Below are 17,040 nucleotides of genomic sequence, written 5' to 3' on the forward strand. Positions count from 1 at the left end.
CCAAAAGAAAAAAAAATATTAATTTCTTGTAATAAGTTTTAAAAAACCACGTGTATTCAACAAATTCAGCAAACATTTACTGAGCCCTTAGGATGTGTTACGATTTACTCAGCTCTTACAGGTGTTATGAATGACAGTTGAGTTCTCTAGTTCTGTTAGTACTGCCTACCACATGCATCATGAGCTGAATAAACATGTGAAAAAAATGGTCTGAAATCTTCATTTATATTTATTTAATTATCGAGATGTAGTTCGCCAGCCATAACATTCACCCATTTAAAGTGTACAATCGGCCGAAACCGGTTTGGCTCAGTGGATAGAGCGTCGGCCTGCGGACTGAAAGGTCCCGGGTTCGATTCCGGTCAAGGGCATGTACCTGGGTTGCAGGCACATCCCCAGTGGGGGGTGTGCAGGAGGCAGCTGATCGATGTTTCTCTCTCATCGATGTTTCTGGCTCTCTATCTCTCTCCCTTCCTCTCTGTAAAAAATCAATAAAATATATTAAAAAAATAAATAAATAAAGTGTACAATCGTATTTTCTATACTGTATTTACAGAGTTGTGCAACCATCACCATAATCTAATTTTAAGACATTTTTTCATTGTTTTTATCTTTTAAATTTTTATTTTTAAAAATTTTCAATTACAGTTTAGTTTCAGTATTATTTTGCATTGGTTTCAGATGTACAGCATAGTGATCAGCTAATCATATACTTTACAAAGTGTTTCCCCTGATATTTCCATTATGCACCTGGACCATACATAGCAATATTATTGATTATATTCCCTATGTTGTACTTTTGATAGACTTTTTTTTAAGAAGTTTTGGGTTCACAGCAATACCACAATCTAATTTTAGAGAATTTGTACCACCCCAAAAGAAACCCTGTGCCCATTAGTAGTCACTCCTCATTACTCTTTACCCTCAGTCGGAGGCAATCACTGTTTACATACAGATTTACCTACTGTAGCCAGTTTGTATAAACGGGATCATGTAATAGGTGGTATTCTGTAACTACCTTCTTTCACTCAGCATAAATTTTTTTGTTTGTTTTGTTAACCCTCACCTGAGGATAGGTTTTTCCATTGCTTTTTTAGAGAAAGTGGTAGGGAAGAAGGGAGAGATGGAGGGAGGGAGGGAGGGAGGGAGAGCCAGCCACATTAACTGGTTGCCTCCCGCTTGTGCCCGCACCCAGGGGCAGGGAACACTCGCAACCCAGGTGCATGCCCTTGACTGGTAATCGAACCTAGGACCCTTCAGTGTGTGGGCTGATGCTCTAACCACTGAGAACACTGGCCAGGCCATTTAGCATAATTTTTTGTGGTCATTCATGTTGTAGCATGTATTAGTATTTTATTCCTTTTTATGGCTGAATAATATCCCATTGTATAGCTATAACACATTTTGTTACTTCCCTCATTATTGATGGGCATTTGGTTTCCACTTTTTGGCTATTATGAATAATTCCGCTATGGACATTCACCTATAAATTCATGAATGTAAGTTTTTGTATAAATGTATTCAGTTCTCTTGAGTATATACTAAGGAGTGGAATTGCTAGGTCATATAGTAGCTTATGCTTAATTTTTTCTTTTTTAAAATATGTTTTTATTGATTTCAGAGAGGAAGGGAGAGGGAGAGGGAGATAGAAACAGCAATGATGAGAGAGAATCACTGATCAGCTGCCTCCTGCACGCCCCCCACTGGGGATCGAGCCCACAACCCGAGCATGTGCCCTTGACTGGAATTGAACTCAGGACCCTCCAGTCTCAGGCTGACGCTCTATCCACTGAGCAAAACCAGCTAGGGCTCTATGCTTAACTTTTGAGGAACTGCCAAACCATTTTCTAAAAAGCTGTACTAATACTTTACATTTCCACCAGCAATGGATGTGGGTTTCATTTTCTCCATATTCTCCCTAATGCTTGTTATTGTCCATCGTTTAAAAAAATTATAGCCACTCTCATGGGTTGAAGTGGTATCTCATTGTGACTTTGCATTTGTCTAATGACTAGTGACTTTGAACATCTTTTCACATTTATGATTTTTTTCAAGAGGAAATATTTTTTTAAATTAATTGATAGGAAAATTTAGACTACAACAAGTTTAACACATCAGTCTATCTGAATAAATTGTTATGTCCCATTGTGAGTGGCTTATTTTACTCAGTATATGCCCTCAAGGATTCATGTATGTTGAAGCATATGTCAGAATTTCCTTCCTTTTTAGGGCTAAGTAATATTCCATTGTATGTATATACTACATTTTGCTTATCCATTCATCTGTCAGTGGACATTTGGGTTGCTTGTATCTTTTAGCTATTATGAATAACGCTACTATGAACATGGATGTACAAATGTCTCTTTGAAACTCTGATTTCAATTCTCATGGGTATATACACAGAAGTGGGATTGCTGTATCATATTTTATTTTTAATTTTATGAGGAACTACCTTGTTGTTTTCCAAAGTGGCTGCACCATTTTACATTCCAGCAAGACTTCTAATTTTTCTACCTCCTCATCAACAATTGTTATTTGTGTTTTGTTGATAGTGGCTGTCCTAATGGGTGAGAGCTGATATTTCATTGTGGTTTGATTCCTTGATGATTAGTGATGTGGAGGATCTCTTCCTATGTTTTATGGCCATTTGTAGATCTTTGGGAACATATTTATTCAAAATATTTATTCAAAAATATTGCCCATTTTTGAGTCACGTTGTTTAATATTTTCTTGTTGAGTTTTGGAATTCTTTATATACAGTATTCTGAATATTAACCCCTTACCAAATATATAATTTGCAAATATTTTTCCCATTCTCCCCAAACCACTCTTTTACTCTTTGATGTAAAAGAGTACATCAAAAGGTAGTTTCTTTTGATGTACAAAAGTTTTATTTTTAATAAAGTCCAATTTGTCTATTTTTTCTTTAATGACCTGTACCTTTGGTATCATATCCAAGAAATCATTGCTAAGTCCAATGTCATGAAGCTATTGTCCTAAGTTTTCTTCTCAAAGATTTATAGTTTTAGGTCTTATGTTTAGGTCTTTGATCCATTTTGAGTTACTTATTGTGTAGGTAGTATTAAGTAAGGTTAGGTGCAACTTCATTCCTTGGTATGTAGATATCCACTTTCTAGCACCATTTGTTGAAGACTGCCCTTTTCCCTATTGAATGGTCTTGGCACCTTTATCAAAAATAGTTTTACCATATATGCAATGGTTTATTTCTGGGCTCTCTATTCTATTCCATTGGTCTAAATGTGTGTCTTTATACCAGTACCAGACTAGTTACTATACCTTTGTAAGTTCTTTTCCTCATTAAACTTTGTTTTAATGGGTCTCAAAATTCTGTGACAGATTTTTGGTCAAGTTGTTTCTATTGAAAAGTACTGATTTTAAAAACTAGCTCGGCAGTGGCTATTTGTAAAGCTCCCCAGGTGAATCCAGTTGGCAGTCAAATCTGACAACTCATGATGTAGGGCCTTGGTTCTCAGAGTTTCCCATGTATTGGCATCACCCTGAAGGTCTTGTTAAAACACAGAGCTGGGCCCTCGCTGGTTTGGCTCAGTGGATAGAGCGTCAGCCTGTGGACTGAAGGGTCACGAGTTCGATTCTAGTCAAGGGCACATACCCAGGTTGTAGGCTTGATCCCCAGTGTGGGCGTGCAGGAGGCAGCCGATCAATGATTCTCTCTCATCATTGATGTTTCTCTCTTTTTCCCTCTCCCTTTCTCTCTGAAATAAATAAAAATATATTTTAAAAAAACAACTAATAACTTGCCAGGCTGGTGTGACTCAGTGGTTGAGTATTGATCCATGGACCAAGAGGTCACTGGTTTGATTCCCAGTCAAGGCACATGCCCGGGTTATGGGTTTGATCTTCAATAAGGGGCATGCAGGAGGCAACTGATGGATGTTTCTCATTGATGTTTCTATCTATCCCTCTCGCTTCTTGTTTCTCTAAAAAAACAAACAAAAAACCCCAAAAAACCCTAAACCCCGAATAACTTAAAAACTGCCACACACACACACACACACACACCCCAAATGGTCCCTAAAACATTTTCCTTTCCTTCTGAAGGTTTTATGATGCACTGCAATCATTAACCAGTCTCTTACTATTAAACTTAAATAACCAATTGAGACAAACAGTTCTGAGACCGTTATTCCACCACTGATTAAGACTGGGGTGGCAAGTATTAGGAATACTATTCATTTAGCCTTCTGAGTCTTCTGGGCAGACAGTGACTTTGCCAATCTACTGCTTTGATGAAGCCCACAGTAACTGGCTGTCCTGTGTCACAAACAGCAAAACAGCCCAGAGGAGAATAGTCAAAGAAGCTCTCACCATACATGGGCTTGCCAGGAACCATACTGATGATGGCAGATTTCAAAAACTTTGGTCCATCTTCCAGGTTTTTCCCAGAATGATGGTCAGTCTTCTCCTTCTGCTCAGGAAATTTGCAAGCAATATGAGCTGTGTGACAATCCAGCACTGACCTGGCCTGGATGGTTCAGGATAATCTCCTGAGCTGTGAAGGCAGCTGCTTCCATTGGTGGCCGTTTTTGCTGTCACCAGCCACATTTAACATGTTTAACAGACACGTTCTTGACGTTGAAGCCCACATGGTCCCCAGGAAGAGTTTCACTCAAAGCTTCATGGTGCATTTCAATAGGCTTCACTTCAGTTGTAACGTTGACTGGAGCAAAGGTGACCACCATGCTGGGCTTGAGAATACCAATCTGCATTCAGCCTACAGGGGCAGTACCAACACCACCAACGTTGTAGATGTCCTTGAGGGTAGTAGGCTCAGGGGCTTGTCAGTTGGACGAGTTAGTGGCAGGATGCAGTTCAGGGCTTCAAGCAGCGTGGTTCCACTGGCAATACCGTCTTTACGGGTGACCTTCCATCCCTTTAATCAAGCCGTGTTAGCACTTGGCTCCAGCATATTGTCACCATTCCAACCAGAAATTGGCACAAATTCTACTGTGTCAAGTTTGTAGCCAGTTTTCTTAATATAGGTGCTGACTTCTTTAACAATTCTATTGTATCTCTTCTGGCTCAATGGAATCCATTTTATTAACAACAATTAGTTGTTTCACATCCAGTGTGTAAGCCAGAAGGGAATGCTCACAGGGCGGCCTATTCTTGGAGGTACTTGCTTCAAATTCACAAATACCAGCAGCAACAAATTAGGACGGCACAGTCAGCCTAAGATGTGCCTGTAATCATATTTTTGATAAAGTATCTTTGTCCTGGGGCATGAATGATGGTCACATAATACTTGCTGGTCTTGAATTTGGAAGATATCAGTGGTGACATCACACTCAACGTTCAGCTTTCAATTTGCCCATCTCAGTAGGCTCCTCAAATCTTTCGATGGTTCTTTTGTCAATTCCACCACATTTGTAGATCAGATGGCCAGTAGTGGTAGACTTGCCAGAATCTACATGTCCAATGATGATGATGTTGATGTGAGTCTTTTCCTTTCCCATTTTGTTTTAGATTTAGTGGTGGTTTTCACACCTGTGTTCTGGCAGCAAACCTGTTGTGGAAAACAAACAAACAAAAAAAGCTGTAGCTTTGTAGGTTTTGAAATCAGAAAGTATGAGTCCTCAGGTTTTTTTTTCTGTCTTTTTTAAAAATATATTTTTATTGACTTTTTACAGAGAGGAAGGGAGAGGGATAGAGAGTCAGAAACATCGATGAGAGAGAAACATCAATCAGCTGCCTCCTGCACACCCCCTACTGGGGATGTGCCCGCAACCAAGGTACATGCCCTTGACCGGAATCGAACCTGGGACCCTTCAGTCCGCAGGCCGACGCTCTATCCACTGAGCCAAACTGGGCAGGGCTGTTTTTCTTTTTAAAGATTGTTTGGCTATTCAGTTTCCTGGGCATTCCAAATGAATTTTAGGTCAGGTTTTTCTACTTCTGCAAAAGAAAAATTGGGATTTTGATAGAGATTGCATATGTAAATTGATTTGGGCAGTATTGACATCTTATGAGTCTTTCAATCTATGGACATGGGATGTGTTTCCATTTATTTATGTCTGCTTTAACTTCTTTCAGCAATATTTTGTAGTTTTCACTACAATATGTTGAGGTGCTTTTTTAAAACAAATTTGTAGATAAATTTATATTTGCCATCTCAAAACTATGACAAAGATGGTTATATATGAATTTTTTTAAATATATTTTATTGATTTTTTACAGAGAAGAAGGGAGAGGGATAGAGAGTTAGAAACATCGGATGAGAGAGATCGACCAGCTGCCTCCTGCACGCCCCCCACTGGGGATGTGCCTGCAACCAAGGTACATGCCCTTGACCGGAATCGAACCCGGGACCCTTGAGTCCGCAGGCTGACGCTCTATCCACTGAGCCAAACCGGTTCGGCTATATATGAATTTTTAAAATAAACCATAAAAATTGATCTTTAGGCTTCTAAGTAATTGGAGGAGCTTATAGCGACCAGACACTAACACTCGAAAGTAATCCATTTTTAGATTATTTCAATAAATATTTACTGACTTTACTATAAGCCAGAACATTGACTGTGCTAGGCATTCAGAATTTAGTGGTAAACAAAAAAAGAAGTCATAGTTTCAGCTTTCATAGAGCTTATAGTATTTATGGAGTGCTTCTGGGTTATGTGCATTAAACAAATATGACGTAGTATCACAATAACGTTGGTCCTTCTGATATTTCATTGGTAGAGGTTGGTTCGTGAGCCCCAGAACCTGGAACACTGGCTGGACTATGGTGCCTTCTGCCTCCTAACTGAGGACACCATCAAAGCTCAGGAGTGTTTTCGGAAAGCCCTTTCCCTCAACCAGAACCATATCCACAGGTACGGGTGAGGGGAGATGGGGAATGAGGAGGAGCAGATAAGCTACTAAATGAAGTTGTCTTGATTCCAGGACGGTGACATGGGACCATGTTGTTAATCATGTTGGTGGTCTCTTCTCAGCTTGCTGCTGTGTGGTGTCCTGGCTGTCCTGATGGAGAACTATGAACAGGCAGAGATTTTCTTTGAGGATGCTACTTGCTTGGAGCCAACCAGTGTTGTAGCCTGGACTTTACTTGGTATGATATTTTCCTGTGGTCTGAATATGTTTTTATTCCATTATAAGATTCTCCCTTTGTCTTCCCATTCTTTTTTTAAAAAATATTTTTTTTTATTGATTTCAGAGAGGAAGGGAGAGGGAGAGAGAGATAGAAACATCATTGATGAGAGAGAATCATTGATCAGCTGCCTCCTGCATGCCCCCTACTGGGGATCGAACTGCAACCCGGGCATGTGTACTTGACCGGAATCGAACCCCGGGACCCTTCAGTCCTCAGGCCAACACTCTATTCACTGAGTCAAACCAGCTAGGGCTGTTTGCCCACTCTTTAATCACTCTTCATATAGTTCTTAAACTTTGGTAAAAATGTGGGAAACGTAAAGTGAAATATTACAATCCCTAGTAGCTGATGGTGGCAAATTAGTCACATTTATTTTCAGCATCTTTCTTTCTTCAGGTTTATACTATGAAATTCAAAACAATGATATTCGAATGGAAATGGCATTTCACGAGGCCTTCAAACAGCTTCAGGCACGAGTGCTTCAGGCACAGTTAATGAAGAATGCTGGTACCTTAGACATTGAAACCCAAGCATCCAGGCAGAAGAGCACTGGTGTGGTGGAGCACATTGAAGAAAGAGTAAAAGCAGAATCCAGTTTAGGACCTTGGGGAGTCACCAGTGGTTCTTCTACCACAGCAAGCAAGGCGGAACCCCCACCAGGTAGGACCCGCGAATGGAGATGATTAGTGGCTGTTGGAAAAAATTACTGGCCTTATGAACAGAAGCAGGCACATAGTAGGTACTCAGCGGATATTTGTGAAATGAAAAAAATAGGTGGAATTTTGAGTTGTTCCAGGGATACCAGGGAAGAATCTTCCAAAATATTTCCCCATTCATGTGATTGAAAGTCTGAAGCTTTTACTGTTGCTATTCAGTTTTTTTTAAATCTTAGATAATTCACTGTCCCTGTGCACCCCTAAAAGGAGTATCGTTCTAGCAGAGTAAATTTCCCCCACCCCACTCTCTTCCCAACATGTAAGGTCCCTCTCTTGTGATTCTTAAATTTATTTATTTGTACACTTTTCCTTTTTTCTTGTTCTCTTTTTTTTTTTTAATCCTCACCTGAGGATTTTCCCATTGATTATTAGAGAAAGAGGAGGGGAGAGAAAGAGGTAGGGAGGGAAAGAGAGAAAGAGAGAGAGAGAGAGAGAGAGAGAGAGAGGGGAAGAGAGAGGGAAACATTGATATGAGAGACACACATCAATCAGTTTCCTCCCGCATGTACCCTGACCTGTCCAGGATCAAACCTGTAACCCAGGTACATGTCATTGACTGGGAATCAAACCTATGATCCACTCTAACCACTGAACAAACCGACCATGGCTTTCTTTTCTTTTTTTTTTTTTTAATTGATGGGTCCTTCTTTGACTCTTGTAATGCAAAGTCCATTTTGTCTGATAGAAATATTGCTACCTCAGCTCTTTTTGTTTTCATTTTCGTTTGCATGAAATATCTTTTTTCATCCCTTTACTTTCAGTCTGTGTGCCTTTAGATTTGAAGTGAGTCTCTTCTAGGCAGTATATGAGTCTTGTTTTATTTTATTTTATGGTTTTAATCTTTATTGTTGAAAGTATTACATATGTCCCCTTTTTTCCCCCATGGACCTCCTCCATCCCTGCCCCGCCCCCCGCATCCAGGCCCTCACCACCCCCCTGTCTGCATCCAGGAGTTATGTATATATGCATACAAAATCTTTAGTTGATTACCTCCCACCCCCCAACCCCCACATGTACTTGGGCAACTAATTTTTAACAAAGGAGCTAAAAACATATAATGGAGAAAAGAAAGGCTCTTCAATAAATGGTGCTGGGAAAACTGGAAAGCTGTATGCAAAAGACTGAAACTAGATTGCTACTTGTTATCATATACAAAAATAATTAACTCAAAATGGACCAAAGACCTAAATATAAGACCTGAAATAATAAATTACATAGAAGAAAACATAGGTACTAAACTTATGGACCTTGGTCTTAGGAAGGATTTTATTAATTTGACCTCAAAGGCAAAGGAAGCAAAAGTAAAATTAAATAAATGGGACTATATTAAACTAAAAACCTATACAGCAAAAGAAACCATGAATGAAACAAAAAGGCAATCAACCAAATGGGAGGTGATATTTGCACCTCTGATAAGACCTTAATATCCAAAATATATAAAGAACTTATACAACTGAACATGAAAAATAAAACAATCCAATTTAAAAATGAGCAGAGGACCTGAACAGACACTTCTTCCAAGAAGCCAACCAGGCATTTTAAAATAAAGTTAAACAGCCCTGGCCGGTGTGGTTCAGTTGGTTGAGCGCCATCCTGTATACCAAGGGATTGCCAGTTTGTTCCCAGTTGGGGTACATACCCAGGTTGCAGGTAGAATCCCCTATTGGGGTGTGTATGGGAGGCAGCTGATTGATGTTTCTCTCTCTCCAACTCTCCCTCTCCCTTCCTCTCTGTAAAATCAATAAAACATATTTTTTAAAAAAATAAAGTTAGCCCTAACCGGTTTAGCTCAGTGGATAGAGCGTCTGCCTGCAGACTGAAGGGTCTCAGGTTCGATTTCGGTCAAGGGCATGTACCTTGGTTGTGGGCACATCCCCAGTAGGGGGTGTGCAAGAGGCAGCTGATCGATGTTTCTCTCTCATTGATGTTTCTAACTCTTTATCCCTCTCCCTTCCTCTCTGTAAAAAATGAATAAAATATATTTTAAAAAATAAATAAAGTTAAACATATATATGCCAGCAATTTCACTCCTAGGTATTTACACAAGAGAAATGGAAACATGTCCTTTCAAAGATTTATACACAGATGTTCATAGCAGATTTATTTATAGCAGGCAAAACTGAAAACAACCCAGTCGCCTAAAGATAAGTGAGTGGTCAGTGAAGTTACTTATAACCACATAATCAAAAACCACTCAGCAATAAAAATAAACAAATTACTGATAGACACAACATGGATGACTCTCAAAAGCATTATGCTAAGTGAATAAGGCAGATGAAAAAGAGTACATACTGTATGATTTCATTTAAATTAAATTCTAGAAAAAGCAAAACTGACCTATATAGAAAGCAGATCAGTGGTGGCCTAGGGCTGAAAAGGGCACACAGGAGCTTTTTGGGACATTATAATCTTTTATACATTGATTGTGATAGTGATTACATAGTATATGTATTTGTTAAAACACATTGAAATATATACTTAAAAGTGAACACTTTATAATATGTAAATTACACCTCAGAAAAGCTGAATATTAACAATTTTTTTCATTAAGATCATCACTTACCCTTCAGTGATCAGTCTGCAGTATTTAACACTCTCCTTTCTAAAACACTTGTCGGATTGCCTCCTACATCTCTGACAGTTTGGGTTTCCTTTGTTAGCTTCTCTTTCTTGTCACACTCATTAGATATAATCATTTCCCAATAATACCATGTTATTTTCTAAGAGGCCACCTGTCCTCATAGTTTCTATTTCGCTACTGAAAACGCTCAAATGTCTGTCTTTAACACTGACATCCCTCCAGATACCAGCAGCTGGATTATTCTACGAGTAAACTCCTTATCTTCTAAGTTGATTCTACATCCCTATATTAGGCACCCAAGTTCATGATCTCATCCCTGTTCCTCTTCCTTTCTTGCTTGAGCTTCCCACATCTCTGTATCAGCGTAATTCCTGAGACCAGCTGGTTCTCTTTCAAAATGCTCCTAGCATCTTTCTACTACCAAATGTCCACACTGTTGTAACACCCTCTTTGTCTCCATCCACATTTTTTTTCTCCTTGCTACATTGCACTGTTAGAGTAATCTTCATAAAATATTAGTTTTAGCTAAATTTTCTGCTCAATACTCTTCTTTGTAACCCTCTGCTTTTGCCTATATGAACAACATCCTAGCATTCAAATGTCAAATATCAAAAAGTGTAGCCCCAACCTGCCTTTTCCTTAACTTCCTCAATATCCAGTAAAATAAATTAGCTCATTACTTCCATGCTTTTGCCAGTGGCTGGCCCCAGCCTTGAATGTTTCTCCCTCTCTAGCTATTCAAATTCTACCTATTTTCCAAAGCCATATCTTTTGCTCTAGATGAGTGACCTCTTCTAATTGGAGCCAGCTGGCACTGTTCATTTCCTGCCTGGCATTGCTTTTTATTTTTTTATTTTTAAAATATGTTTTTATTTATTATTTTAGAGAGAGAGGAAGGGAGAAGGATAGAGAGATAGAAACATCGATGAGAAACTTCATCAATCAGCTGCCTCCTGCATGCCCCCACTGGGGATTGAGCCTAAAACCCAGGCATGTGCCCTGACTGGGAATCGAACCGGTGACCTGATGGTTCCTGGGTTGACGTTCAACCACTTAGCCACACTGGTCTGGCTGCTTTTTTTTTTTTTTACTAGTATTCATCAAACAGTGTTTGTTTGAGAGGCAGCCAGGCATGTTTAAGAGCTTTGGAAACTAACTTCTCTGTGATTCACTTGGTTTAAAGGAGCATAGTAAATAAAATATCTCATAATGTTGTGAAAAATAAGTGAGATTATACATTAAAGACTTTAGTGTAATACCTGGCATATAGTCATGATCAGATATAGTTACAGTATTATAATTGTTATTTTATTATTATTAAACACTGAGATAAGTTTATTAGAATTCCTGTTCTTCAGGGATTTTAATATCTAAAAATATATTAATCTTTTCATCTGGATTTTAAAATATATATACTTTAATTTATTTTTAGAGAGAGAGGAAGGAGAGGGATAGAGAGATAGAAACATCAATGACAGCGAAACATTACTGATGGGCTGCCTCCTGCACTACCCACACTGGGGATTGAGCTCATAACCCAGGTGTGTGCCCTGACTGGGAATCAAACCAGTGACCCTCAATCACGGAGACACACTGGCCTGGCTCATCTGGATTTTTGAGAATCTGGATTTAATAAGTAACTTTTATAAGAGGTATCTGTTTGACATTATTATGACATGGGCCACCAGCAGGATTGAACTAGGAGTTATAGTGACAGAAGATGTGCTATCAGTTTAGCTTGTACTCTTTAAATTATTCAGAAATATAGCAAGTCTGGAAAACAAGTCTGTGGATGCAATATTTCAGGAATGTTTTTTATGATTTGAAAATTGTATTTTATTTTCTGTAATAATCTTTTAACATTCAATGTAGCAAGACATTGTGTTTTTTTCTCATTAAAATGTAATCTATTTAGGATCAGGAGCTCCGTTTTCTGTTCTAGATGGATTTCTTGAAGAATCCTCCAAACTGCAGTCACATTCACAAGAACGAATTTTTCCTGGACCATCTCAGGATCCAGCAGTCAACCCAAACCCATCCAACTTATTTTCCAAGGAGATACTAAAAAGAGGTAATTAGGAATAAAGATTTCCAATCGAAAGAGGGATATAGACAAGAATGAAAACCCCTATGATTACCAAAATGGCACTTTTTAACTTGTTTGAAGTTGATTATTTATCTGTCATTTTGCCTAAGTGCCTTCATATGAGGCTAGGCTCTGAAATTCAACACTTTCAATAAACAAGGATTTATATTTAGCTCAGAAAAGTAGCCAACTACAGACCTGTGATTTTCTAACAATGATTCTTTATTTTTAGAATATTTATAGATTGTGTTTCACATTCAGGAAGATCTGAATACTTTAAAAATCCTTTTATTTGGTTGTGACTTCATTTGAAAACAGTGTAGACTAACCTTAAGAATCTTTGAGATCTCCTCTTTGGAGACCATCGATATGGAGCAACCTATTGCTTTCCAGATTATAACCTCTCTCATATATTAGATTAGAATACTCTCCCTGCTACATTAGTATGTCTGAGCTTCGTACGTTTTTCCTTTATATCTAATCATCTATTCTTTTCATGTATCTTCAGACGCATCAAAATGTCTGGGTTCATCAGTTTTTCTGCATCCGACCCCTGATAGAATTTCCCAAATTCCTACCACCATCTTCATGGAGACCATACGCTTCTTGATGAAGGTCAATGCTGTACAGGTCAGAATATTTGGAAAACAGCAAGTTAATGGAAAGATTTTAATGGGCTACCTATTCGATTCATAATGGTCTTTGCAGGCTTAAATGTGTATGACACAGAAATCAAATATGCTTTTGAGACCTCACTGCAAGCCTGCTCCCTGTAGAATACCAGCAGAGCAAATTCAGGCTCTTGAGTCATATGTAGACTGATTTCACTCTATTATGAGGATTCATTGTGTGAGTGTTGGGGGTTCACGGGCACCTCAGCATACCCTTCTTCCCTTTCCGGTTCTGAACCAACTGGAACAGATACACAGTGCTAAATGGGGGATAAAAATATTTAAAATTTTTATTGGTAAAACTGAACTGGCCCTAGCCAGTTGCTCAGTGGTTAGAGCGTTGGCCCTCGGACTGAAGGGTCAAGGGTTCTGTTCCAATCAAGGGCTCAATCTCTGCCCTGGTTGGGGCATGTGCAGGAGGCAACCATAATCAATGTGTCTCTCTCACATCAATGTTTCTTTCTCTCATCAATGTTTCTCTTTCTGTCTCTCCCCTCCCTTACACTCTCACTAAAAGTCAATGGAAAAAATATCCTCAGGTGAGGATTAACAAAGAAACAAACAAAAAAACTGAGCTGGAGATGTGACTAGTTCCAGATTTGACTTACCCATGCTGTCACCAGTGGAACAGCTGGAGAACGGCAGCCTCCTCCCACAGAAGAGCATCCCAAAAGGTCTATCTACCACATGGGAAACAAGAAATAGATCCATGAAGCAAGCAGTAGGAGAGAGTGAGAGCAAGATTCAAGAGCCAAAGAGTTGGCCTGATCCTGCAGTGTGCGTGCTCCACTAGAATATGGGCAAGCTCGACAAAGGGCAAGAATGATGGCTCGGTGGGAGTGGGCCACACTCAACCTTCCCAACAGAGAAACAGGCTTTCTCCCTGCCACCCCTGTCAAAGAATGCAGGTGGAGCCTCCCCTCATGACTTCCTAAGATGGTAGAAGTACTAGTGGAAGTTTCTATATTATACTAGGTGTACTAGTTAATAATGCGGATTTTTTTAATGGATGGAGTACACATATGTTGATATATATGCGATTTGATATGTATGCTATTTTGTTGTATTGACAGCAAGCTTCAAAGCTTCATATGTCAAATTTGCTGAAGGTGTTAACATCATAGATTTTTAAAAATATATATTTTTTATTGATTTTCTTAGAGAGGAAGGGAGAGGGATAGAAAGTTAGAAACATCAATGAAAGAGAAACATCAATCAGCGGCTTCCTGCACACTCCCTACTGGGGATGTGCCCTCAACCAAGGTACATGCCCTTGACTGGAATCGAACCTGGGACCCTTTAGTCTGCAGGCTGACTCTCTATCCACTGAGCCAAACTAGTTAGGGCCATAGATATTTTTACACTTAAAAATGTCGAATGTCATGCCAAAAAAAGAACATTTGCGGGAAGTTTTAATTCATTACTTTATTTTGAAGAAAAAGTTATTGTATACTTTGGGAAGCTTATGGTTAACATGCTCCATTTCAAGATACTTGTGAACACTGGTTTAAACACTTTAAAAGTGATGATTTTGATGTGAAGGACAAAGAGCGTCCAGGTCAACGGAAAAAGTTTGAAGACCAACAATTACAAGCATTATTGAATGAAGATTCATGTCAAACTCAAAAACAACTTGCAAAAAGTTTCAATGTTGCTCAACAAACAATTTCTGATCGTTTACAAGCAATGGGAAAGATTTTAAAGGAAGGAAAATGGGTGCCACATCAACTGAATGAAAGACAAATGGAAAACCGAAATCAGTAAAATGTTGCTTCAATGGCACGAAAGAAAGTCTTTTACATAGAATTGTGTCTGGCAATGAAAAGTGGATTTATTTTGAGAATCCCAAATGCACAAAATCATGGGTTGATCCAGGTCAACCATCAACATCGACTGAAAGGCCAAATTGCATCTGAAAAAAGACAATGCTCTGCGTTTGGTGGGATCAGGAAGGTGTGGTGTATTATGAGCTTCTAAAACCAGGTGAAACCGTTAATACTGATCGCTGCCGACAACAAATACAGTGGGGCCTTGACTTACGAGTGTCCCGACTAACGAGTTTTTTGAGATACCAGCTGTCTCTCGGCCGATTTTTTGCATTGAGTTGATAGAATAATTTGAGTTAACGAGCTCCTTAATGAGCTCGGTCTCGGAACGAATTAAACTCGTAAGTCAAGGCCCCACTGTAATCAATTTGAACCACACTTTGATCATGAAACAACCAGAATGTGCCAGAAGACACGGCAAAGTAATTTTGCTTCATGATAATGCACCATCACACACTTCAAAACCGGTTAAAGACACATTAAAAGATCCTGCCAGGGAAGTATTAACCCACCCTCTGTATTCATCAGACCTTGCTCCTTCAGATTACCACTTGTTCCGATCGATGGCACACGCACTTTCTGAGCAGCACTTCAAAACGTACGAAGAAGTGGAAAATTGGGTCACTGAATGGTTTGCGTCAAAACAAGAAAAGTTCTATTGGAATGGTATCCACAAATTACCTAAAGATGGGGAAAATGTGTAGCGAGCCATGGACATTACTTTGAATAAAGCACTTTTGATGTTTCTCTTGAAATTATCGTGTCGTCTTTGATTACAAAATCTGCATTATTAACTGGTACAACTACTAGACTGAGATAGGAGCAAAGGGGAGAGAAAAGAAGGGTTCCCCCCTCTGTTTAGCCAGTCAATGTGATTTTGTCAAATTTGCAGGCCTTGTATAGTACTAAAAATAAAGAATAGCTCTAAGTAAAAACTTATGACCATAACAAATGTTTGAGAGTGTGCCAGAAACAGACACACTGTTTCCAATATCCTAAGTCTAGAATTTTAGAAAGGGAGGTTTTGCCTCACTTTAAATTTCCTTACAATTACAGCTGCCTGAAAATGTTACCTCATGAATAAATGTAAATGAAGTGTCTTCGTCCGTTGCATAACAGATTACAAGTTAAAACCCATCTAGTATGACTAGCATTGTATAATATTGCTGATTATTCACTTGAAAAAGTCTACATTTGTGACTAAGTGAATAACTGGTAATGGAACCATGATGTGCTGAATGTTTATAATTCACCTCTAACCTTTTGAAATGGATAATCATTTCATTCTGTAATATGTTCCTTATTATTATCAGAAACAGAACCTTCGACCATACGCTATGGAACTGACATAGTGCAGCCATTTACATGTCCCTTATAATCTGATTTTTTGCAGTATGTACACAGAGTCCTTGCACATGAGCTGTTATGTCCTCAAGGAGGCCCCAGCTGTGAGTATTACTTGGTGCTGGCTCAGACACACCTTCTCAAGAAGGACTTTGTCAAGGTAGAGGAGTGCCTTCAACAAGCAGCCCAGATGGACTACCTGGTAATAACTTTTGCTAGAGCCTCTTGAGTTTAGTTTGGACAAGGGGTCAGCAGGCTTTCTTAGAGGTGGTGTTGCTATATCACAGGTAGATTTCTGGTTACACGAGAGGGGTGGGGTCATCATTTGTCAGTTAACTCATTTGTTTTTCTTAAGCACTCATGAGTTTTGCAAAGGGCAGAGAAAAGATAAGGAAGGACAGCTTATTCGCAGATAGTTTATCTATTCAAGTTTTTTTGGACTTCTGTTTTTCTCATTGTGAACCCTACCATTGTATGCTTCACTGTTTTTCTTAATATTTACCCCAAAGACAAAAATAGCTTTGAAGAATGCAAGAAAGAAGTGAGAGGGCAGACCTAGAAGAATCTCTTTCAGTGCAACTGAAGGGGGCCCTCTTTCTAACTGTGCTAGAAAAAGAAAACAGATGTAACCTACATTTAAATGTTAGACAAAGCTCATTAATGTACTTTTAAATGCCACCTCATCCC

The 17,040-nt window shown here is 39.0% G+C and overlaps 1 protein-coding gene across 1 annotated transcript in view; it reads left to right on the forward strand.

Moving 5' to 3' along the window:
• Nucleotides 1-17,040, forward strand: part of CFAP70 (cilia and flagella associated protein 70) — a 97,825-nt gene that overhangs the window by 66,605 nt on the left and 14,180 nt on the right. The window contains exons 18-23 of the mRNA XM_023755108.1: nt 6,718-6,851; nt 6,972-7,087; nt 7,526-7,789; nt 12,342-12,497; nt 13,021-13,142; nt 16,403-16,555. Of these exons, the coding sequence (XP_023610876.1) occupies nt 6,718-6,851; nt 6,972-7,087; nt 7,526-7,789; nt 12,342-12,497; nt 13,021-13,142; nt 16,403-16,555 (945 nt within the window). The remainder of the gene's footprint in view (nt 1-6,717; nt 6,852-6,971; nt 7,088-7,525; nt 7,790-12,341; nt 12,498-13,020; nt 13,143-16,402; nt 16,556-17,040) is intronic.

The sequence above is a fragment of the Myotis lucifugus genome, unplaced genomic scaffold, assembly GCF_000147115.1.
Source record: "Myotis lucifugus unplaced genomic scaffold, Myoluc2.0 scaffold_69, whole genome shotgun sequence".
NCBI classification, from domain to species: domain Eukaryota; kingdom Metazoa; phylum Chordata; class Mammalia; order Chiroptera; family Vespertilionidae; genus Myotis; species Myotis lucifugus.